Source organism: Chelonia mydas, chromosome 2, assembly GCF_015237465.2.
Source record: "Chelonia mydas isolate rCheMyd1 chromosome 2, rCheMyd1.pri.v2, whole genome shotgun sequence".
NCBI lineage: Eukaryota > Metazoa > Chordata > Testudines > Cheloniidae > Chelonia > Chelonia mydas.
Window position 1 is genome coordinate 262137813 of NC_057850.1, and position 24257 is coordinate 262162069.

The 24257-nt window shown below is 51.6% G+C and overlaps 1 protein-coding gene across 1 annotated transcript in view; it reads right to left on the reverse strand.

The window, feature by feature from the left end:
• Positions 1–24257, reverse strand: part of IQCA1L (IQ motif containing with AAA domain 1 like) — a 78366-nt gene that overhangs the window by 20861 nt on the left and 33248 nt on the right. Inside the window, exons 4-11 of the mRNA XM_043538848.1 lie at positions 11996–12067; positions 4752–4957; positions 4059–4143; positions 3522–3647; positions 3210–3285; positions 2050–2156; positions 887–979; positions 583–629 (exon numbers count right to left, since the gene is read on the reverse strand). Of these exons, the coding sequence (XP_043394783.1) occupies positions 583–629; positions 887–979; positions 2050–2156; positions 3210–3285; positions 3522–3647; positions 4059–4143; positions 4752–4957; positions 11996–12067 (812 nt within the window). The remainder of the gene's footprint in view (positions 1–582; positions 630–886; positions 980–2049; positions 2157–3209; positions 3286–3521; positions 3648–4058; positions 4144–4751; positions 4958–11995; positions 12068–24257) is intronic.

Consider the following 24257-nt stretch of genomic DNA (forward strand, 5'->3'; position numbering starts at 1 on the left):
GCTTGGTAATTCACTTTGTTATGTCTGTTATTACTTGGAACCACTTAAATCCTACTTTCTGTATTTAATAAAATCACTTTTTACTTATTAATTAACCCAGAGTATGTATTAATACCTGGGGGGGCAAACAGCTGTGCATATCTCTCTATCAGTGTTATAGAGGGCAAACAATTTATGAGTTTACCCTGTATAAGCTTTATACAGGATAAAACAGATTTATTTGCGGGTTTGGACTGCATTGGGACTTGGTCATCTGAGTGTTAAAGACAGAAACACTTCCTAAGCTGCTTTCAGTTTAAGCCTATAGCTGTTAGGGGATGTGGTTCAGACCTGGGTCTGGGTTTGCAGCAGGCTAGCAGGTCTGGCTCAAACCAGGCAGGGCACTGAAGTCCCAAGCTGGAAGGGCAGGAAAAGCCGGGGCAGAAGTAGTCTTGGCACACCAGTTGGCAGCCTCAGGGGGGTTTCTGTGATCCAACCTGTCACAGGGGGTTCCCCCCAGGGATCGTACAGGGCCAAGAGTGGGCACCACCTATGAGTCCATGTCTGGGGTCTCCCCCAAGGAAAGGGGGTCAGGGATGATACCTGTCCGGGGTTAAATCTTTCTCCTTTTTCCCACCTTTCTTCCCTTTCTTTTGCTGGGAAAAGAACAACAAACCTTAACCTCTAAGCAGGCTGAGCGCCCCCACCACCACCACCATGTAAGGGTCCTCTCCCCGTCTCCATGTCTCCAGTGCCAGCCCCCCACCCTTTGTGAGAGTCCCCCCATCTGTGGGCTGAGTAATATCACTCCAACCCGACTCTCTGGTATAGGTCCCCAGGGCTGTCCCCCACTGAGTGCACCCCCTCGCCTTTGGGGGGCCCTGGGGTACAGGACACACCCTCTGACCTTGTTGCTCTTCTTTGCCATGTGAGATTTCCCCTCATCTCGATCCACAGCCAGTTTCAGTAGCTGCAACTCCTCTCGCATCAGCTCGTCCACCTGGGGGGAGAGAGGCCTTGAGACAGCAACTGGGGCCTCCCCACAAGCCCAGGAACTCCCCACTGAACAGTCTTCTTCAAGACAAAGCCTTGGCTGGGATGATTTGATTGGGGATTGGTCCTGCTTTGAGCAGGGGGTTGGACTAGATGACCTCCTGAGGTCCCTTCCAACCCTGATATTCTATGATTCTATGATTCTATGATTCTTCCCTACATGTTCCCTCCCCCCAGGCTCCCCGCTATCCCTCACTGTCTTCTGCTTGGGATGCACGGAGAACAGTGGACGGCCATCTTCCCTGACGGCAGCCTGGCTTCCATCCCACTGCACACAAGGGGCATGGCAGCCATCTTCACTAGAGGCAGCCTTGCAGCCCCCCACAAGGGCTACAGGGGCATGGCAGCCATCTTGGGTGACAGCAGCCGGGGCTTCAGTCCAGCTACAATTTTAAAAACCCACCTAACATCTTGAGCCAGTGCCCAGCTCACACCTGGGGGACCTGGGAGCCCCATTCATCCTCCAGCACCGCTCAACCAGGTGAACCCAGAGCCCCAGCTCCCCTAAAGCAGAGACCCCCCCACTTAATCCCTGAACAACAGAGACTTATCCCCCCTCCCACCAGTGGAGCTGGGAGCCCCACTCACCCCCCAGCACCCCTGAACCAGGGGAACCCAGAGCCACAGCTCCCCTAAAGCAGAGACCCCCCACTTATTCCCTGAACAACAGAGACTTATCCCCCCTCACATCAGTGGAGCTGGGAGCCCCACTCACCCCCCAGCACCCCTGAACCAGGGGAACCCAGAGCCACAGCTCCCCTAAAGCAGAGACCCCCCACTTAATCCCTGAACAACAGGAACTTACCTCCCCACCATGCCGGGGCACCTGGGAGCCCCACTCACCCCCCAGCACCCCTGAACCAGGGGAATCCAGAGCCACAGCTCCCCTCCCCTAAAGCCAACCTCAGGGGACCTCAGAGCCACCCCACACTCAGGATGCAGTCCCTGGGGCAGTGATTCCTCAGCAGGGCGAGGCCCCAGGTATCCCCACGACACAGCCCTGTCTCTGCCCCTCACTTGCAGGCGCAGCTCCTTCTCCACCTCCTTCCTCTTCTGGGCTTTGATCAACTCTGGCTCGTAGCGCTGTTCGAAGTTATTGGACTCATCCCGATTCCCCCAGATGGCTGCAGGGAAAGGGGACAGGTCAGATGCTGCTTTTGCCCCTCCCAGCTCTGCCTTCCCTCCCCCTCCTCCTGAGGGCACTGATTGCTTTCCCTTGGGGTGTCCACCTTTTCACTGTGTGGACCACATTTTAATAGGGAGAATATCTCAGCGCAACTTCCCTCTTCCCATCCACCTCCCCCCCCGCAATTTTATAATCACGCAAAAACCCCGGGGTATCTATAGCAACCACTTACATGGGAAAATAATATTAGGAAAGGATTTAAGCCCAGTAAAGTTCTCTGCATTTTAATCCCATACAGCAGTGATCCCATAAGCAAAGCCTAGCCATGCCCTGCAGGCACCTACGGACTCTCAAAAGAAAACTGTCTCAAACGCACATGTGACAGTCTGGCTAAGATCAATGAGGCCCAAGGAGCTCAGTGCAGCCTGGGGATAGGCTTCCAGCTCTCCACGTCAGCAGGAAATGACACAGTAGCACAGTGACTAATGCCCAAGGCAAGAATATGCCAGATTTTACAAAACCAGTTGCCCAATGTGAACATGTGAGTGACCCAGGATAACAACCTAGCGGTGTAGGGAATGATATTACCGGAGATGGCACAGCTGCCTCTGTGCCATGGCTTCATCAGCTCAGCAATGGCAGATCCCCCTGGCGTAACACAAGCTCTTTGCTGGTTGTTCCCCAGCTATGCATGACCCTTAGCCCTGAGCTCGGCAGGGCAGGTGTGTGCCTCCCCTGCCCACAGGGTGGAGGGTTCAGGGGTGGTGGGCACAGGGGGGCAGTACAGGGGATGAGTCGTCTTGGTCTAACACAGCAAGACCCAGGCAAAAGTGACTAAACTCCAGTAACTGGGCCAGGCCGGATGTTCTCATCCCAGGCCAGAAAGTCACAACTGCACCACCCAAGCCAGGTAGCAGAGTCCAGGGCCGGGTCTCTCTGTTAGTCCTGCCCTAACCTGCTCACGACCCCCCGCCACCCTGCTCCTGGGTCTGTACAGGTCAGAGCGGTGCTCTTAGGTCCCCCCACTGCCCCAGGCTCAGGTCCCCCTCACTCTGATACTGTGTGAAGCCCTCGCTGATCACTGGCAGGAATTTGGACAGAGCCAGTTTCAAACCTTCATCTTCTTCCTGAAAAAAAAACCCCAAACCCAGCAAGTTACTCAAATGAACTGAACCACTATTGGGGGGAAACCCTGGGGGGAGCCCTAGGACACAAGGAACAAGCAGTGCCTGGCCCTGCCCCAGAACTACCCTCCATGTGCCACCATCAAACTCTGCCCCACTCCTTCAATCCATGTGCCCCCCTTGCTCCCCACATTTGGAGTACTCTATCCCTGCTGTGGGGCTTTCCCCTGTCCCACTACCAGCCAGCCTCTCACCTGTTTCTTGTCCTTGCCTTTCTTCTGCTCTCCTTCCTTAGTCTTCTCTTTATCCTTCTTATCCTTCTTCCTCTGTCCCTCATCTTCCAGGAGGTCCAGCTCAGCTTTGACCTGCGGGAATCCCAGCCAGCTGGACCTACCCCTCGGTGCCAGAGTCCCCAGGCCACAGCAGGATGTGACTTGGGGGGGCGGGGGGAGAGGGCAGAGCTCCTTGAGTCTCCAGGGGGCAGGCAGCTGCTCCTGGCAGACCTCAGGGTGCAGCAGTGTGGAGGCGAGTATAGCTGAGAGTCCTTTCTGACCTGGGGCTGGATCAGAGCTGGCCCCTCTTAGCGGGGAAAGGCCCCATTTCCCATTCCCTGTCCACCTGAGCCAGCCACTCTCCAGCTCAGAGCCAGTGACCCGTATTCCATTCCCCACACCCTGGGCTGCATTGGAGCTGGTGCCCCCCATAGAGGAAAGGCCCCACGCTCCTGCTATCGGCTCATTAGCCTCAGCCCCCTAGCCTGGGTCCTGCCCTGATACCTGCTCTGGAGTCTTGTCTGCAAAAAGGATGCTGGAGCCTCCAATCTCCTTGTCAGGGAACTCGGGGAAGCGGCCGGTCAGGTCGCTGTGGAAGGAAAACGTGAATGTCAGCACTCAGCCGTGACCCAGTGAGCATGTCCCAGGCGCAAAGCCCTGTGCTAGTTCGTTAGCTGCAGGCCACTGCCAGGTGGGCCCCGGGGATCATGGGAGGCCTGGGCCGTGAGGGAGCCGAGGAGTGAGAGGGCAGGCTAGGAAGTGTGCTTGGACTGGGGGAGACAGTGAGCAGATGAGTCAGTGCGGCAGGCAGGGCCGGCTCCAGGCACCAGCGAACCAAGCCGGTGCCTGGGGCGGCAAATGTAAAGGGGCGGCAGGACGTCAGGCTCTGGGGCGGCAATCCACCCTTGACGGCGGCGGGAATTCGGCGGCTGCTCCATCACTCCGCCTCTGTGTTCGGCGGCAAGGTTTTTTGTTTTGTTTTTTTGCCACTTGGGGCGGCAAAAACGCTGGAGCCAGCCCTGGCTGCAGGTTTGGCTGGACGGGGAGACAGTGGCACAGGGGTGGGTTGCAGAGCACTGGGGTGGCATAGGAGGAGTGGGGTGAGGAGTGTGGTGACTGCGGGGCAGCAGAGAGCCCAGGAAAGGGATGGGAACATGGAGGGGCATGGGAAGGGCCCATGCAGCCGTGCACACTCACTGGCACTCGATGAACCACTGCCGGAGCTGCTCCTTCATCTCCTCCCTCATGTCAGGTCCCTCCATCTCGTAGAGCCCTTCCTGGATGCTCATCAGGGCCTGCTGGTACTCGGCTTCATAGTCAGCCTGCCGCAGACGCCGGAACTCCTCCCCAAGCTGGGCCCGCAGCATGGTGCCTGACAGGCCCAAGGCCTTGGGATCTGGGGCCTGCACGGGGAGGACCAGGAAGATGGAGGGCAGGAACATGGGAACACCCCTGAACTGACCAAGGTGGGGGGGAGCACGAGCAGGACGGGGCACTGGGGCACAGGCCCAGCCCTGTACTGACCAGGGGTAGGGGGCAGGTTGGGAGACTGGCAAGGGGGATGTCAGAGCCATTAGCGCTGGCTGGATATATCTCAGAGCCTCCATTTCCTGCCATGGCAGTGGGCCCCTAACCCTGCTCTGGCCTTGCTCCCTTGTTTCCCCTGCCCCGGTCTCTGGTCCTCTGGGTGCAGGCGGCAGTACTGGGTGACAACGAGCCGGGAGAGTGTGCGACCTGGAAGGGACATTAGCAGCATCAGGGAGAAATTGTGTGCGAAGGCGAGCAGTGCGTGTGTAAATTGCCCTGTAATGAGTTTGTAATATGCATGTGTGGTGCTTCCCGCGCGGCGTCATCACAATGGCACAGGCACTTTCCTGCCTCATTGCCTCCCAAATGGATTTTAAATATCATTCTGAGGACACAATTATTTAAAACGCTGAACTAAACACGCGCTAATGGGAAAGCGGCGTGTGGCCCACACCAACCATTCCTCACAGGGGCTGCTCTCCGATGGCCTGGCCCCACCCCACCCCACCCCATGGCCACTCGGCAAACCAAGGAGCTCTCTGCTTCCCTCACAAACAGCGCAAATCTAGTCAGGAAAATCCTCAAGGAAGCAGAGAAAACTCCTGCCAACCTGCAGCCCCCTCCTTGCCCTGCAGCCACACTCCCGACCTCCCCCTGCAGCCAACTCTCCACTGCACACCCCAGTCTCTCCACCCTGCAGCCTAATCCTCTCCACTCTACCAGGGCTGCTGGAACAACTTGTATAGCGTGGGTGCTCAAGAGCCATTGAACCAAACTGTAAACCCTGTATACAATAGTCGGGCTCAATGGGTAGTGATCAGCGGCTCGATGTCTAGTTGGCAGCCAGTATCAAGCGGAGTGCATCAGGGGTTGGTCCTGGGGCCAGTTTTGTTCAACATCTTCTTTAATGATCTGGATGATGGGATGAATTGCACCCTCAGCAAGTTCGTAGATGACACTAAACTGGGGAGAGTGGTAGATAAGCTGGAGGGCAGGGATAGGATCCAGAGTGACCTAAACAAATTGGAAGATTGGCCCAAAAGAAATCTGCTGAGGTTCAACAAGGACAAGTGCAGAGTCCTGCACTTAGGACGGAAGAATCCCATGCACCACTACAAGCTGGGGACCGACTGGCTAAGCAGCAGTTCTGCAGAAAAGGACCTGGGGATTACAGTGGATGAGAAGCTGGATATGAGTCAGCAATGTGCCCTTGTTGCCAAGAAAGCCAACGGCATATTGGGCTGTATTAGTAGGAGCATTGCCAGCAAATCGAGGGAAGGGATTATTCCCCTCTATTTGGCACTGGTGAGGCCACACCAGGAGTATTGCATCCAGTTTTGGTCCCCCCACTACAGAAGGGATATGGACAAATTGGAGAGTCCAGCGGAGGGCAACGAAAACGATTAGGGGGCTGGGGCACATGACTTATGGGGAGAGGCTGAGGGAACTGTAGTTATTTAGTCTGCAGAAGAGAAGAGTGAGGGGGAGATTTGATAGCAGCAACCGAAGTGGGGTTGGGTTCCAAAGAGGATGGAGCTCGGCTGTTCTCAGTGGTGGCAGATGACAGAACAAGGAGTAATGGTCTCAAGTTGCACTGGGAGAGGTCTAGGTTGGATATTAGGAAACACTGTTTCACTAGGAGAGTGGTGAAGCACTGGAATGGGTTACCTAGGGAGGTGGTGGACTCTCCATCCTTAGAGGTTTTTAAGGTCAGGCTTGACAAAGCCCTGGCTGGGATGATTTAGTTGGTGTTGGTCCTGCTTTGAGCAGGGGGTTGGACTAGATGATCTCCTGAGGTCTCTTTCAACCCTAATGTTCTATGATGGAAACCACTTCAAGAATTCTTTGAGGGGGGTCAACAAGCATGTGGACCAAGGGGATCCAGTGGCTGTAGTGTATTTAGATTTTCAGTAAGCCTTTGACAAGGTCCCTCACCAAAGGCTCTTACACAGAGTAAGCTGCCACGGGATAAGAGGGAAGGTGCTCTCATGAATTGGTACCTGGTTAAAAGACAGGAAAAAAGGGTAGGTATAAATGGCCTTTTTTCAGAATGGAGAAAGGTAAATAGTGGTGTCCCCCAGGGTTCTGTTCTGGGACCAGTCCCATTCAACATGTTCATAAATGATCTGGAAAAAGGGGTAAACAGTGAGGTGGCAAAATTTGCAGATGATACAAAATTACTAAAGATAGTCAAGACCCAGGCAGACTGCGAAGAGCTACAAAAGGATCTCTCAAAACTGGGTGACTGGGCAACAAAATGGCAGATGAAATTTAATGTTGATAAATGCAAAGTAATGCAGATTGGAAAGCATAATCCCAAGTACACATATAAAATGATGGGGTCTAAATTAGCTGTTACCACTCAAGAAAGAGATCTTGGAGTCATTGTGGATAGTTCTCTGAAAACATCCACTCAATGTGCAGCGGCAGTCAAAAAAGCAAACAGAATGCTGGGAATAATTAAGAAAGGGATAGACAATAGGACAGAAAATATCATGTTGCCTCTATATAAATCCATTGTATGCCCACATCTCGAATACTGCATGCAGATGTGGTCACCCCATCTCAAAAAAGATATATTGGAATTGGAAAAGGTTCAGAAAATGGCAACAAAAATGATTAGGGGTATGGAACAGATTCTGTATGTGGAGAGATTAATAAGACTGGGACTTTTCAGTTTGGAAAAGAGACAGATAAGGGGGGATATGATTGAGGTCTATAAAATCATGACTGGTGTAGAGAAAGTGGATAAGGAAGTGTTGTTTACTACTTCTCATAACACAAGGACTAGGGGTCACCAAATGAAATTAATAGGCTAGATAAGTTCATGGAGGATAGGTCCATCAATAGCCATTAACCAGGATGGGCAGGGACGGTATCCATAGCCTTTGTTTGCCAGAAGCTGGGAATAGGCAACAGGGGATGGATCACTGGATGATTACCTGTTCTGTTCATTCCCTCTGGGGCACCTGGCATTGGCCACTGTCGGAAGACAGGATACTGGGCTAGATGGACCGTTGGTCTGACCAGTATGGCCATTCTTATTTAGAGAAGGGCAACAAAAATTATTAGGGGTATGGAACAGCTTCCATTTGAGGAGAAGCTTAAAGAGAGGAGAGATTAAAGATGAGGAGAGATTAAAAAGACTGGGGCTGTTTCGTTTAGAAAAGAGACGACCAAGGCGGGATATGATAGAGGTCTATAAAATCATGACTGGTATGAAGAAAGTGAATAAAGAAGTGTTATTTATTCCTTGACAAAACACATGAATGAGGGGTCACCCGATGAAATTAATAGGCAGCAGGTTTAAAACAAACTAAAGGAAGTATTTCTTCACACAACACACAGTCAACCTGTGGAACTCATTGCCAGGGGATGTTGTGAAGGCCAAAAGTATAACTGGATTCAGAAAAGAATTAGATAAACTCATGGCAGATAGGTCCATGAATGGTTATTAGCCAAGATGGTCAGGGACGCAACCCCATGCTCTGGGTGTCCCTAAGCCTCTTGACTGCCAGATGCTGGAACTGGACAACAAGGGACAGATCACTTGATAATTGACTTTTCCTGGTCATCCCCTCTGAAGCACCTGGCCCTGGCCACTGTCAGAAGACAGGATACTGGTCTGGATGGACCTTTGGCCTGACCCAGCGTGGCCGTTCTTATGGGGAAGCCTCCCCAGCACAGAGCACCATGGCCATCCTTGGCTCTGGGGCGTGGTGGGAAGAGCCTGGAGTAGTTCCCTGACACCTGGGCCATGCTGAGCCTAGCGCTGGCAGAACATCAACGTGGGGGGCAAGGTCACCTTTGCCCCCTTCCCCAGGGCTCAGTCTTCTGTGCCATGCAGAGCTCAGCATAGAAAAGGGGGCTGGGGGAGAGCACCAAGGGGTTGGGAGAGCAGCAGCAGTTATATGGGGCTTGGGCATAGTGCCAGGGCCTGGCCTGCATGTGGGGCTGGGAAGGGAGAAGAGAGGGTATGGCAGCAGGGTGAAACAAGGGCACTTTGATTGTTCTGAGCAGTGATCAATTCATTCAATACGACACACTGTTGGCAGGGCAAACTAAATAAGTGCTGTCACCAGAAGCCACACTCCTCAGTATCTCGGGGTAGCCCCAGCCCCAGGACAGGGTCTCCCTTCCTGCCTTGGGATGGGCTGTGTGGTGGAGCAATGCCTAATGGCGTCGCAGCTCTACGTAAACTCATGGCTTCTTCTCAACCCATCTTTCCTCCACCCAGTGGCACTAACTCCTGCAGTGCCACAGAACTGCCCCAGTACAGATGTGTTGGTTCGGAGCGGAGGTAGGGAGCAATTCTCTTTGCCATCTGGCTTTAGCTGCTTCTTGCTTTGCATGGAGTGGAGCACTCTTCTATCCGGCCCATAGAAAGGTGCGTCACCCGAGTGAGATTCTTTGCCCTGGGCTATGCAGGATGTCAGAGAAGATGATCAGTGGATTTAGGGAACCGCTATCCTTAAAACGAAATCACTTAAACCAGGCTATTGGGCCTGGTTCTTTTTTCATGTGCTAAGCAGGAGTAATCCAGCCAAGGTCAATGAGATAGCCTCAGGCCCCTACTCTGACTTCATATGCCACTCTGGCAGTATATCAGGACCGTGAAGGGCCTGTAGTTAGGTCAGATGGAATTTCCCAGGGCCAGAGCAAGCGTGGTCTTATTCTGTCCCCACTCCTGCAGGCCCCACTGTAGGGACAGGCCAGGGAGAGGCCTGGTCAGAGCGTTCAGTGCTGTGGGGCTTCGGGGCTGCAGAGCCATCCCTAGGCTATGGGGAGGCTGCCATAAAGCGGAGCAGATCCTGGGGCTGCTCTCTCGCTCACACGGGATCTGATTCAGCCACTGCAGCAGCAGAGTCTGGATAGTCTAGATGTGGCATAAACCCGCCTTTGCTCCATCTCCCCCTGAGCTGTGCCTGTCAGGAGACACAGCATAGGACCTGTCCCACTGGAGTTACAACAATGTAAAACCAGCCTCAGGGAGAGCAGAATCCGGCCCAGTGGAGAAAGATTAGGCTGCCAATGGGACCTTATCAGGGAGCACTTCTGAAGTTTGTTTGGAGCAAACAGAGGGAACTGGGCCATTACTATGCTGTGTTGGAGCCTTGGGACAGTAACAAGCCTGCAGCGCGAATTGGGGGGGATGATGTTTATACCATGAGGCTGCTCCCCAACTTCCCCCAGGGCAGGAGGTGCAGAGTGGGGAGGAACATGGGCAAGGAGGGTATGCAGTATTCACGGGCGTGCCTGCCTGGGGCAGCACCCAGACACAGAGGGGCTCTATGGATCCCACATCCCCTCAAACACTCATCCTGGTACTGATGGCCTGGGTGGGGCGGACGGGTTTCCCATATCCACTTAGACACCAGGGTGCATTTCGGTGCCACACGGTGGGGGATAAAGAGATCCCATAACCCCTCAGACACTGGGGTCTGTTCCAGTCCTCATGGACCTGCCCTGAATGTGGGGAGGGGAGAAGAGATCCCATAAGTCCTCAGACACTGGGGTCCGTCCCTGTCCTGATGGACCTGCTCTGAATGGGGAAAGGGGAGAAGAGATCCCAAAACCCCTCACACACTGGGGTCCGTCCCAGTGCCATCATGATGGGGTGGGGGCAGGAGACCCCAGATCCTTGCAGACACTAGGGTCAGCGTCTGTTAGGCCTGGAATGACATTTGCTTGTCTGAAATGAAGCTGCCCCCTGCAGACATCCCAGGAGGTCATGGAGGTCGGGGTCCCTAGGGTTTGGGGGTAGCGGCCTGTCTCAGGCAGGACTGGCAAGGCTGCGGAGTGCAGGGTGCAGGTCACCCCCTGACAGCGCTCCCCCTCCCCCGCCTGACCCTGGTGCTGAGCAGCAGGAGTCTGTGGAAGTCACTCCGTCTCTCTCACCGCAGGCAGGGGAGCCGCGGCTGCACTTCATTAGGGGGTTCATATTTCACCCTAATGGCTTTCTCTGCGCCGAAGCCATCCATCACCAGCTCATTTCCCTGCGAGTGCCTTACTGCTCCTGCCTGCGCCATGTGGAACGGTTTCTAATGATGCACTAGAGCAGCGGCCCTGGCAGCACCGCCTCCTTGGGACCCAGCCCAGCGAGAGGGACACAGAGTGGGGCCGCACTGACAGCCGCTCTGGCCTATCCCCACCAGCAATGTACCCAGAGAGAGAGAGACTGAGACCTGCAGGGCCTGCCCCCGACACACACCCAGGGGGAGACCAGCCATAGACTATCCCGACCCCATCCCTCAGCATTCCCACAAAGGCAGGGTGCAGTGGGACTCAAAACCTGGAAACTGATATTAGACAAATTCAGACTGGAAATAAGGTGTCAATTTTTGACAGTGAGGAGCTGGCAAATTGGATCCATTTCCCAAGGGTCATGGCGGCTTCCCCGTCACTGACCAGTTTTATATGCCGATGGCATGTGTTTCTAACAGCTCTGCTCTAGGAATTATTGTGCAGCAGGTCTCTGGCCCAGGTCAGACTAGATGGTCACAATGATCCCACAATGGCCTTGGAACCTGTGAAGCTATAGATCGGGAGCAGCTGCTGCAGCACGTTGTGTCTGCCCCCTCCTCAACATATCCAGAGCAACAACACCGACCACAGAGATGTCCCGAGTACCGAGACTGCTCCCACCTAGAGTCAGCTGCATCCTGGGCCAGAGTAATGTGTATTGTTTGTGGGTACAATAAATAAATAACCTAATGAATATGACGGGTGGGGCTTATATTGAGGTTGGGGAGAGAGTACTCGGGGCAATGCCACTGGGTGGGGGAGAGCACATGTTGAGACGGGTTGTGTGGGGAGGGACACGTGGACAATGCAGCCAGGGCCATGTGTCAAGACTGGGCTCGGGGGGGGGGGGCGGGGGGAGGGCACGCATTGAGAGCTAGGGAGGGACTAACCATCCCGATAAAAGCCATCTCCCTCTGTCTCTCCAGCTTAGTGCATCTGCGTTGCAGGCAGCCTTTCCAGACCTGTGGGGAGAAGGAACGTAGGGATGTGAGAACCAGGACACAGAGCCATTCCTCCCAGTCACCGTGCTGCCAATCCCCGCCAGGATCCATGGGGCCAGGCAGCTCCCTGCACAAGGCCCTCGTCCTGGAAGTCACACTCTCTGTGGGTGCAACCCTGAGACACCCTGTCACGGCTTTACTGGTGTGTGCTATACCTCGCTTGTAAGCCAGCCCCATGCTGTAGCTTTTTACCAGGGTGAGCCCTGGAGCCCTCTCAACTCTGAGACGGGGCCTGTTGGCTTCAGCTGTCCTGGTTCTCTTCCTGTGCTCTCAACAGCAAGTCCAACTGATTTCAAACTCCTTTTGATAGACTTTTACATCTTCAGTAAATATTTGTAGTGATTTAGTACAAGTCTTGCCTAAACAAAACAGCATTTATTGCTGCAATACAGTACTTAGAGACCCGGTTAGAATGGTGAGCAAAGTTTGCATCAGAGCCCAGTTCTGTGGAACCTTCTTGCCTGCTTTCCTGAGATTCTGTAAATCCATCTCAGGGTGTGTCTACACAGGGGATTTAATCTGAAGAGTTTGATGCGCACCAGGTAACTCTCAGTACAGGAGCTTGTCACGGAGTCCCTGGGCAATACTCTGGAACTGCTCCCCATGAAGCCAGTCAGGACTCTGGGGCAGTCGCCTTTCTGTGAGCAGCCTGTCTTCAGGACACACAGCTCACACGGCTTCCACCTTCCTGGGTCTGACCTCGGAGCATTCAGCCTCCTCTGCCCCTCCGTGCGCTTCCCACAGCGAGTCCGCCCAGGCAGGGTCCTGGGGAAGCCAGAGGGTCCTGCCCCCCAACTCCGCAGTCAGATGTGACTCTCAGCCAGCTAGTAAAACAGAAGGTTTATTAGATGACAGGAACATGGTCTAAAACAGAGCTTGCAAGTGCAAAGAACAGGACCCCTCAGCTGGGTCCATTTTGGGGGGCAGTGAGCCAGACAACCACATCTGCACTTCACTCCATGTCCCCAGCCAGCCCCAAACTGAAACTCCCTCAAGCCCCTCCTCCTCTGGGCTTTGTTCCTTTCCCGGGCCAGGAGGTCACCTGATTCCTTTGTTCTCCAAACCTTTAGCTCTCACCTTGCAGGGGGGAAGGGCCCAGGCCATCAGTGGCCAGGAAACAGGGTGTCGGCCATCCTCTGTGTCCAGACCCCTGCACGCACCTGCCCTCTAGGGCTCTGCAATGATCATACACCCTTACCCCACCCCCTAGATACTTGAGAACCGCCTAGGGGAAACTGAGGCACCCCCACACTATTCAGAGGAAACATTAAGAACAGCCCCGCTTCGTCACAGAGCTGCACTAATAGCATGCACTCAAAAAACCTGCTCCATTTTCAGTTTGCATCGTGTGAACGTACGGCAGTCCACTTTTGTTGGACTTTCACACTGCAAATTGGGAAACTGAGGCAAAGGACACTGCCCAACGTACAGTGGGGTGGGTGTTCATATACGGTCACATGTTTTTGAATCGTGGTTGTAGTGTTTCCCCAAATGAATGCAGTGTCCCCTTTTTCCTGTTCATAGAAATGTTCTTCTGTTAGTCGCAGCCTCAGTACTCACAGCGGGGCCACTACTGCCATTAGAGACACCCAGGGCGGTGCTAAATTTTCCCACATTATTGGGTGGGGGCTCAAGCTGGTTATGATTTGTATTGTTAAGAGGAACCTCTAGATATTGAACCCCACCCTTGTTGCAGCTGACTCCGCCTGGCAGAAGTGTTACAGATGGAACCCATATGACTATCACCCCCACCAGGGCAGAGAATTTAAAAACAAAAGCAGTTATTTCTCCTCTATGCTCTGAGGACTAGTGGACCCACCGTGACAGGTTTACAGACCTAAATGCAGGAGGGTCCACAATGCTAGGATCTTTTGGACTGCAGGACTAGTCAAATTAGTGGAGAAAGAACTGTTTGCCCCCAGGTATTAATGGTGTGGAGGCTGGGCCAGGTATTCTGGGAGACGCAGCTTATCCCCTAATGCCCTGGCTAATGAAATCATACAAAAGGAAGGTACAGTTTCACCATCCCCTAAGTGGTTGCAGAATGGTACTCAAGTGTGCATTTGGCCGGAGATGGTACTGTTTATGGACTAGGTTGCACAATATTTGTGAGAGCAAGGAGGGGAAGCCTTGCTGATGGGGGGGGGGAGGCTGCGGTGTGAGACTTGCCAGCAAGGCAGCACACAGAGAACACATACACCTGTGGGAATGCTGGCAGAGACGCCTGTTGTTCATATTTTGAGCTCCATGCCTGAACACGTTAGCCCATGGGTGGGTGGGGACGCAGACAGTGAGAGCACTGAAGTATCACATGGGGGTAGCTGAAGTTCAGAGTTCCATGTGTGCTTCTGTAAAACCCAGTTAATTATTTCAGCTTTATTTAGAGGATTCTCTGGGTAAATGAAATGATGACCCATGATGGGTGCAACACTAACAACCTTCCGTGCACAACAGAATGGGAAGGGGAGGAGTTACAGGCCAGTATGTCCCCTGCCTCTGTCACTTGCCTCTGTCACTTGCTAGGCGAGCTTGAGAGGTGCAATCAGAGGCAATGAACGGGGAGTTTCAGAGAGAGTTTGGAGAGGCTTTCCTTCCAGGTGCAGTGCTATACATGATACCAAGATGACCAGCGATGGAACACTGGTAGTGACCTGCAACAGATGTTCCATGTTCTCTTTCCTGCCTGAAGGCAGAAAGGGTTTCATGAAGTGGCTATACTCACAGAAAAGTTTCTTGGATTGGCAGGGCAAGTTGGGATGCTACTGAGACTAAGAGAAGCTGAGGAGTTCCTATACAGCCAGGTTCATACCCCAAGTTCAAGGAAGAATGGATCTGGAGAGAGAAAGGAAGTCAGAGAAGAGGCCTGGTGATTCATAGCCACCAGAGGCAGGAGGTTACAGCAGCTGGAGACAGAGGAGGATGTGGCCACCAGAGAGAAGAGGACCAGGAGGAATTCCACATGGTTAGAAGTTTCAAATCAATACCAAGTCCGCAGCATGGAAACATTGGAAGATACCTCTCAATATCCAGCAGGTTCAAGGGAATATGGGACACACATATGGATGGCAGCTCAGCCCAACCTGTAAGAAAATGAAGCTTGCCTGCAAAGGGTTCTCCAACTGTCCAAGGAAAACAGACAATCATTGTTGAAGATTCAATACTCGGAAGAACCAAAAGAATACGCTAAGGTATGCTAAGGGCTGCATTAAGGAGGCTGTGTTGGTGAGTATCTGAGTGTTTGCATCTGAGTGTTTGTTGTGAGGACAGTTTGACTATGTGCTTGATTGGTTGTTTGAAAAGGGCGGGAACTGGGAGTGCTTTGTTCCAGGTGAGCCTTAAGTGGGCCTGACTGTATAAAAAGCTAGTCAGCTGTGAACCAGCTGAGCAGCGAACAGAAGGAGTTTCCCTGGGGAAAGCCCACTGAGGCTTACATCTTGCCGGATTCTCTGAGTAATTACTACAACTCCTGAGGAAGCTCATAGAAGGACGATAATATGGACAGGGGGTGTTCAGATGTTGTGACCTGCACTGGATGTGCTATGTTTGTCTTTCTTCCACAGGACAGAAGTGACTTTGTCTATACAAAGTGCAAGCTGGTCTCCATATTGGAAGAGAAGGTTCAAGGTCTGGAGCAACAGGTATTGACCCTGCGTTGCATAAGAGAAACTGAAGATTTCCTGGACAGACATCAGGATATGCTTCTACGGGCACAAGGTTCTGAAGATTCAGAGCAGGCTGCGGGGACAGGAGGACGGTGAAGAAATTTGGCATCATGTGACCTCCAGAAGAAAAAAGGGGAGCGTCCATGTACCAGCAACGCCAATACAGGTAAGTAACCATTTTCATGTTCTCTCCGCAGGTCCGAAGGCGGAGAGTGGACCAGATGATACGTCTGAGGGAAGGGAGCAGAAGGAGACTCCGCCGATTGGAAGGCATGAGATACACTGTCCTAGGGTTGGGAGTTCCACAACCACCGCTCCCAAGAGAAGGAGGCGGGTGGTGGTAGTTGGGGACTCTCTCCTCAGGGGGACTGAGTCATCTATCAGCCGCCCTGACCAGGAAAACCGAGAAGTCTGCTGCTTGCCAGGAGCTAAGATTTGCGATGTGACGGAGAGACTGCCGAGACTCATCAAGCGCTCGGATCGCTACCCCTTCCTGCTTCTCCGTGTGGGCACCAATGATTTTTCTGCGGAAAAGGACCTAGGGGTGACAGTGGACGAGAAGCTGGACATGAGTCAACAGTGTGCCCTTGTTGCCAAGAAGGCCAATGGCATTTTGGGATGTATAAGCAGGGGCATAGCCAGCAAATCGAGGGACGTGATCGTTCCCCTCTATTTGACATTGGTGAGGCCTCATCTGGAATACTGTGTCCAATTTTGGGCCCCACACTACAAGAAGGATGTGGAAAAATTGGAGGGAGTCCAGCAAAGGGCAACAAAAAAAGAATCTCCTTCCTTAGAAGTTTTTAAGGTCAGGCTTGACAAAGCCCTGGCTGGGATGATTTAATTGGGGATCGGTCCTGCTTTGAGCAGGGGGTTGGACTGGATGACCTCCTGAGGTCCCTTCCAACCCTGATATTCTATGATTCTATGATACTGCCAAGAATGACCTTGAGCGGATCACTGCAGACTACGTGGCTCTAGGAAGAAGGATAAAGGAGTTTGAGGCGCAAGTGGTGTTCTTGTCCATCCTCCCCGTGAAAGGAAAAGGCCTGGGTAGAGACCGTCGAATCGTGGAAGTCAACGAATGGCTACACAGGTGGTGTCGGAGAGAAGGCTTTGGATTCTTTGACCATGGGATGGTGCTCCAAGAAGGAGGAGTGCTAGGCAGAATCGGGCTCCACCTAACGAAGAGAGGAAAGAGCATTTTCGCAAGCAGGCTGGCTAACCTAGTGAGGAGGGCTTTAAACTAGGTTCACCGGGGGAAGGAGACCAAAGCCCTGAGGTAAGTGGGGAAGTGGGATACCGGGAGGAAGCACGAGCAGGAGTGCGTGACAGGGGAGGGCTCCTGTCTCAAGTGCCTATACACAAATGCACGAAGCCTGGAAAACAAGCAGGGAGAACTGGAAGTCCTGGCAAAGTCAAGGAATTATGATGTGATTGGAATAACAGAGACTTGGTGGGATAACTCACATGACTGGAGTACTGTCATGGATGGATATAAGCTGTTCAGGAAGGACAGACAGGGCAGAAAAGGTGGGGGAGTTGCACTGTATGTAAGGGAGCAGTATGACTGCTCAGAGCTCAAGTATGAAACTGCAGAAAAACCTGAGAGTCTCTGGATTAAGTTTAGAAGTGTGAGCAACAAGTGTGAGCAACATGGTGGGAGTCTACTATAGACCACCGGACCAGGGGGATGAGGTGGACGAGGCTTTCTTCCGGCAAGTCGCAGAAGTTACTAGATCGCAGGCCCTGGTTCTCATGGGAGACTTCAATCACCCTGATATCTGCTGGGAGAGCAATACAGCGGTGCACAGACAATCCAGGAAGTTTTTGGAAAATGTAGGGGACAATTTCCTGGTGCAAGTGCTGGAGGAACCAACTAGGGGCAGAGCTCTTCTTGACCTGCTGCTCACAAACTGGGAAGAATTAGTAGGGGAAGCAAAAGTGGATGGGAACCTGGGAGGCAGTGACCATGAGATGGTTGAGTTCAGGATCCTGACACAAGGAAAAAAGGAAAGCAGCAGAATATGGACCCTGGACTTCAGAAAAGCAGACTTTGACTCCCTCAGGGAACTGATGGGCAAGATCCCCTGGGAGAATAACATGAGGGGGAAAGGAGTCCAGGAGAACTGGCTGTATTTTAAAGAATCCTTATTGAGATTACAGGGACAAACCATCCCGATGTGTAGAAAGAATAGTAAATATGGCAGGCGACCAGCTTGGCTTAACAGTGAAATCCTTGCTGATCTTAAATACAAAAAAGAAGCTTACAAGAAGTGGAAGATTGGACAAATGACCAGGGATGAGTATAAAAATATTGCTCGGGGATGCAGAAGTGAAATCAGGAAGGCCAAATCACACCTGGAGTTGCAGCTAGCAAGAGATGTCAAGAGTAACAAGAAGGGTTTTTTCAGGTATGTTAGCAACAAGAAGAAAGTCAAGGAAAGTGTGGGCCCCTTACTGAATGAGGGAGGCAACCTAGTGACAGAGGATGTGGAAAACGCTAATGTACTCAATGCTTTTTTTTGCCTCTGTCTTCACAAACAAGGTCAGCTCCCAGACTGCTGCACTGGGAGCACAGCATGGGGAGGAGGTGACCAGCCCTCTGTGGAGAAAGAAGTGGTTCGGGACTATTTAGAAAAGCTGGTCGTGCACAAGTCCATGGGGCCGGATGTGCTGCAACCGAGAGTGCTAAAGGAGTTGGCGGATGTGATTGCAGAGCCATTGGCCATTATGTTTGAAATCTCATGGCGATTGGCGGAAGTCCCGGACGACTGGAAAAAGGCTAATGTAGTGCCCATCTTTAAAAAAGGGAATAAGGAGGATCCTGGGAACTACAGGCCAGTCAGCCTCACCTCAGTCCTTGGAAAAATCATGGAGCAGGTCCTCAAGGAATCAATTCTGAAGCACTTAGAGGAGAGGAAAGTGATCAGGAACAGTCAGCATGGATTCACCAAGGGCAAGTCATGCCTGACTAATCTAATTGCCTTCTATGACGAGATAACTGGCTCTGTGGATGAAGGGGAAGCAGTGGACATGTTGTTCCTTGACTTTAGCAAAGCTTCTGACACCGTCTCCCACAGTATTCTTGCCAGCAAGTTAAAGAAGTATGGGCTGGATGAATGGACTAAGGTGGATAGAAAGCTGGCTAGATTGTCGGGCTCAAAGGGTAGTGATCAATGGCTCCATGTCTAGTTGGCAGCCGGTATCAAGTGGAGTGCCCCAAGGGTAGGTCCTGGGGCCGGTTTTGTTCAATATCTTCATAAATGATCTGGAGGATGGTGTGGATTGCACCCTCAGCAAGTTTGCAGAGGACACTAAACTGGGAGGAGAGGTAGATACGCTGGAGGGTAGGGATAGGATACAGAGGGACCTAGACAAATTGGAGGATTGGGCCAAAAGAAATCTGATGAGGTTCAACAAGGACAAGTGCAGAGTCCTGCACTTAGGACGGAAGAATCCCATGCACCGCTACAGACTAGGGACCGAATGGCTAGGCAGCAGTTCTGCAGAAAAGGACCTAGGGGTTACAGTGGACAGGAATCATAGAATCATAGAATCATAGAATATCAGGGTTGGAAGGGACCCCAGAAGGTCATCTAGTCCAACCCCCTGCTCGAAGCAGGACCAAGTCCCAGTTAAATCATCCCAGCCAGGGCTTTGTCAAGCCTGACCTTAAAAACCTCTAAGGAAGGAGATTCTACCACCTCCCTAGGTAACGCATTCCAGTGTTTCACCACCCTCTTAGTGAAAAAGTTTTTCCTAATATCCAATCTAAACCTCCCCCATTGCAACTTGAGACCATTACTCCTCGTTCTGTCATCTGCTACCATTGAGAACAGTCTAGAGCCATCCTCTTTGGAACCCCCTTTCAGGTAGTTGAAAGCAGCTATCAAATCCCCCCTCATTCTTCTCTTCTGCAGACTAAACAATCCCAGCTCCCTCAGCCTCTCCTCATAAGTCATGTGCTCTAGACCCCTAATCATTTTTGTTGCCCTTCGCTGGACTCTCTCCAATTTATCCACATCCTTCTTGTAGTGTGGGGCCCAAAACTGGACACAGTACTCCAGATGAGGCCTCACCAGTGTCGAATAGAGGGGAACGATCACGTCCCTCGATCTGCTCGCTATGCCCCTACTTATACATCCCAAAATGCCATTGGCCTTCTTGGCAACAAGGGCACACTGCTGACTCATATCCAGCTTCTCGTCCACTGTCACCCCTAGGTCCTTTTCCGCAGAACTGCTGCCTAGCCATTCGGTCCCTAGTCTGTAGCGGTGCATTGGATTCTTCCATCCTAAGTGCAGGACCCTGCACTTATCCTTATTGAACCTCATCAGATTTCTTTTGGCCCAAACCTCCAATTTGTCTAGGTCCTTCTGTATCCTATCCCTCCCCTCCAGCGTATCTACCACTCCTCCCAGTTTAGTATCATCCGCAAATTTGCTGAGAGTGCAATCCACACCATCCTCCAGATCATTTATGAAGATATTGAACAAAACCGGCCCCAGGACCGACCCCTGGGGCACTCCACTTGACACCGGCTGCCAACTAGACATGGAGCCATTGATCACTACCCGTTGAGCCCGACAATCTAGCCAGCTTTCTACCCACCTTATAGTGCATTCATCCAGCCCATACTTCCTTAACTTGCTGACAAGAATACTGTGGGAGACCGTGTCAAAAGCTTTGCTAAAGTCAAGAAACAATACATCCACTGCTTTCCCTTCATCCACAGAACCAGTAATCTCATCATAAAAGGCGATTAGATTAGTCAGGCATGACCTTCCCTTGGTGAATCCATGCTGACTGTTCCTGATCACTTTCCTCTCATGTAAGTGCTTCAGGATTGATTCTTTGAGGACCTGCTCCATGATTTTTCCAGGGATTGAGGTGAGGCTGACTGGCCTGTAGTTCCCAGGATCCTCCTTCTTCCCTTTTTTAAAGATTGGCACTACATTAGCCTTTTTCCAGTCATCCGGGACTTCCCCCGTTCGCCACGAGTTTTCAAAGATAATGGCCAAGGGCTCTGCAATCACAGCAGCCAATTCCTTCAGCACTCTCGGATGCAACTCGTCCGGCCCCATGGACTTGTGCACGTCCAGCTTTTCTAAATAGTCCCTAACCACCTCTATCTCCACAGAGGGCTGGCCATCTCTTCCCCATTTTGTGATGCCCAGCGCAGCAGTCGGGGAGCTGACCTTGTTAGTGAAAACAGAGACAAAAAAAGCATTGAGTACATTAGCTTTTTCCACATCCTCTGTCACTAGGTTGCCTCCCTCATTCAGTAAGGGGCCCACACTTTCCTTGGCTTTCTTCTTGTTGCCAACATACCTGAAGAAACCCTTCTTGTTACTCTTGACATCTCTTGCTAGCTGCAGCTCCAGGTGCGATTTGGCCCTCCTGATATCTTTCCTACATGCCCGAGCAATATTTTTATACTCTTCCCTGGTCATATGTCCAACCTTCCACTTCTTGTAAGCTTCTTTTTTATGTTTAAGATCCGCTAGGATTTCACCATTAAGCCAAGCTGGTCGCCTGCCATATTTACTATTCTTTCGACTCATCGGGTCATATCCATCGGGAAGCTGGATATGAGTCAACAGTGTGCCCTTGTTGCCAAGAAGGCCAATGGCATTTTGGGATGTATAAGTAGGGGCATTGCCAGCAGATCGAGGGACGTGATCGTTCCCCTCTATTCGACGTTGGTGAGGCCTCGTCTGGAGTACTGTGTCCAGTTTTGGGCCCCACACTACAAGAAGGATGTGGAAAAATTAGAAAGAGTCCAGCGGAGGGCAATAAAAATGATTAGGGGACTGGAACACATGAGTTATGAGGAGAGGCTGAGGGAACTGGGATTGTTTAGTCTGCGGAAGAGAAGAATGAGGGGGGATTTGATAGCTGCTTTCAACTACCTGGAAGGGGGTTCCAAAGAGGATGGCTCTAGACTGTTCTCCGTGGTAGCAGATGACAGAACAAGGAGTAATGTTGTTCTCAAGTTGCAGTGGGGGAGATTTAGGTTGGATATTAGGAAAAACTTTTTCACTAGGAGGGTGGTGAAACACTGGAATGCGTTACGTAGGGAGGTGGTGGAATCTCCTTCCTTAGAATTTTTTAAGGTCAGGCTTGACAAAGCCCTGGCTGGGATGATTTAATTGGGGATTGGTCCTGCTTTGAGCAGGGGTTTGGACTAGATGACCTCCTGAGGTCCCTTCCAACTCTGATATTCTATTATTCTAATATTCTGCAAGGGACAGGCAGACAACAGAACAGCATGCTGCCTTCCCAGCACCAAGACATGAGATGTTACTCTAAGATTGGACAGGTTTCAGAGTAACAGCCGTGTTAGTCTGCATTCGTAAAAAGAAAAGGAGTACTTGTGGCACCTTAGAGACTAACCAGTTTATTTGAGCATGAGCTTTCGTGAGCTACAGCTCACTTCATCGGATGCATAGCATATCGTGGAAACTGCAGAAGACATTATATACACACAGAGACCATGAAACAAAACTTCCTCCCACCTCACTCCCCCGCTGGCAACAGCTTATCTAAAGTGATCCTCAAGTAGAGCCATTTCCAGCACAAATCCAGGTTTTCTCACCCTTCCCCCCCCCCCCCCCCCCCAAACTCACTCTCCTGCTGGCAACAGCCCATCTCCCTTTGAAACCCCTCTTTATAATGCGCATGATAATCAAGGTGGGTCACCTCCAGCACTAATCCAGGTTTTCTCACCCCCCCCCCCCACACACACACCCCTTTTCCAAAAACCACACACACAAACTCATTCTCCTGCTGGCAACAGCTCATCTTACAATGTGCACAGCAATAATCCAAGTTTAACCAGAACGTCTTGGGGGGGGTTTTGCAGGAAAAAAACAAGGGGAGACAGGCTACCTTGCATAATGACTTAGCCACTCCCAGTCTCTATTCAAGCCCAAATTAATAGTATCCAATTTGCAAATGAATTCCAATTCAGCAGTTTCTCGCTGGAGTCTGGATTTGAAGTTTTTTTGCTTTAAGATAGCAACCCTCATGTCTGTGATTGCGTGACCAGAGAGATTGAGGTGTTCTCCGACTGGTTTATGAATGTTATAATTCTTGACATCTGATTTGTGTCCATTTATTCTTTTACGTAGAGACTGTCCAGTTTGACCAATGTACATGGCAGAGGGGCATTGCTGGCACATGATGGCATATATCACATTGGTGGATGTGCAGGTGAACGAGCCTCTGATAGTGTGGCTGATGTTGTTAGGCCCTGTGATGGTGTCCCCTGAATAGATATGTGGGCACAGTTGGCAACGGGCTTTGTTGCAAGGATAGGTTCCTGGGCTAGTGGTTCTGTTGTGTGGTATGTGGTTGTTGGTGAGTATTCGCTTCAGGTTGGGGGGCTGTCTGTAGGCAAGGACTGGCCTTTCTCCCAAGATTTGTGAGAGTGTTGGGTCATCCTTCAGGATAGGTTGTAGATCCTTAATAATGCGTTGGAGGGGTTTTAGTTGGGGGCTGAAGGTGACGGCTAGTGCCGTTCTGTTATTTTCTTTGTTAGGCCTGTCCTGTAGTAGGTGACTTCTGGGAACTCTTCTGGCTCTATCAATCTGTTTCTTCACTTCCGCAGGTGGGTATTGTAGTTGTAAGAATGCTTGATAGAGATCTTGTAGGTGTTTGTCTCTGTCTGAGGGGTTGGAGCAAATGCGGTTGTATCGCAGAGCTTGGCTGTAGACGATGGATCGTGTGGTGTGGTCAGGGTGAAAGCTGGAGGCATGTAGGTAGGAATAGCGGTCAGTAGGTTTCCGGTATAGGGTGGTGTTGATGTGACCATCGTTTATTAGCACTGTAGTGTCCAGGAAGTGGATCTCTTGTGTGGACTGGACCAGGCTGAGGTTGATGGTGGGATGGAAATTGTTGAAATCATGGTGGAATTCCTCAAGGGCTTCTTTTCCATGGGTCCAGATGATGAAGATGTCATCAATATAGCGCAAGTAAAGTAGGGGCGTTAGGGGACGAGAGCTGAGGAAGCGTTGTTCTAAATCAGCCATAAAAATGTTGGCATACTGTGGGGCCATGCGGGTACCCATAGCAGTGCCGCTGATCTGAAGGTATACATTGTCCCCAAATGTAAAATAGTTATGGGTAAGGACAAAGTCACAAAGTTCAGCCACCAGGTTAGCCGTGACATTATCGGGGATAGTGTTCTTGATGGCTTGTAGTCCATCTTTGTGTGGAATGTTGGTGTAGAGGGCTTCTACATCCATAGTGGCCAGGATGGTGTTATCAGGAAGATCACCAATGGATTGTAGTTTCCTCAGGAAGTCAGTGGTGTCTCGAAGGTAGCTGGGAGTGCTGGTAGCGTAGGGCCTGAGGAGTGAGTCTACATAGCCGGACAATCCTGCTGTCAGGGTGCCAATGCCTGAGATGATGGGGCGCCCAGGATTTCCAGGTTTATGGATCTTGGGTAGTAGATAGAATATCCCAGGTCGGGGTTCCAGGGG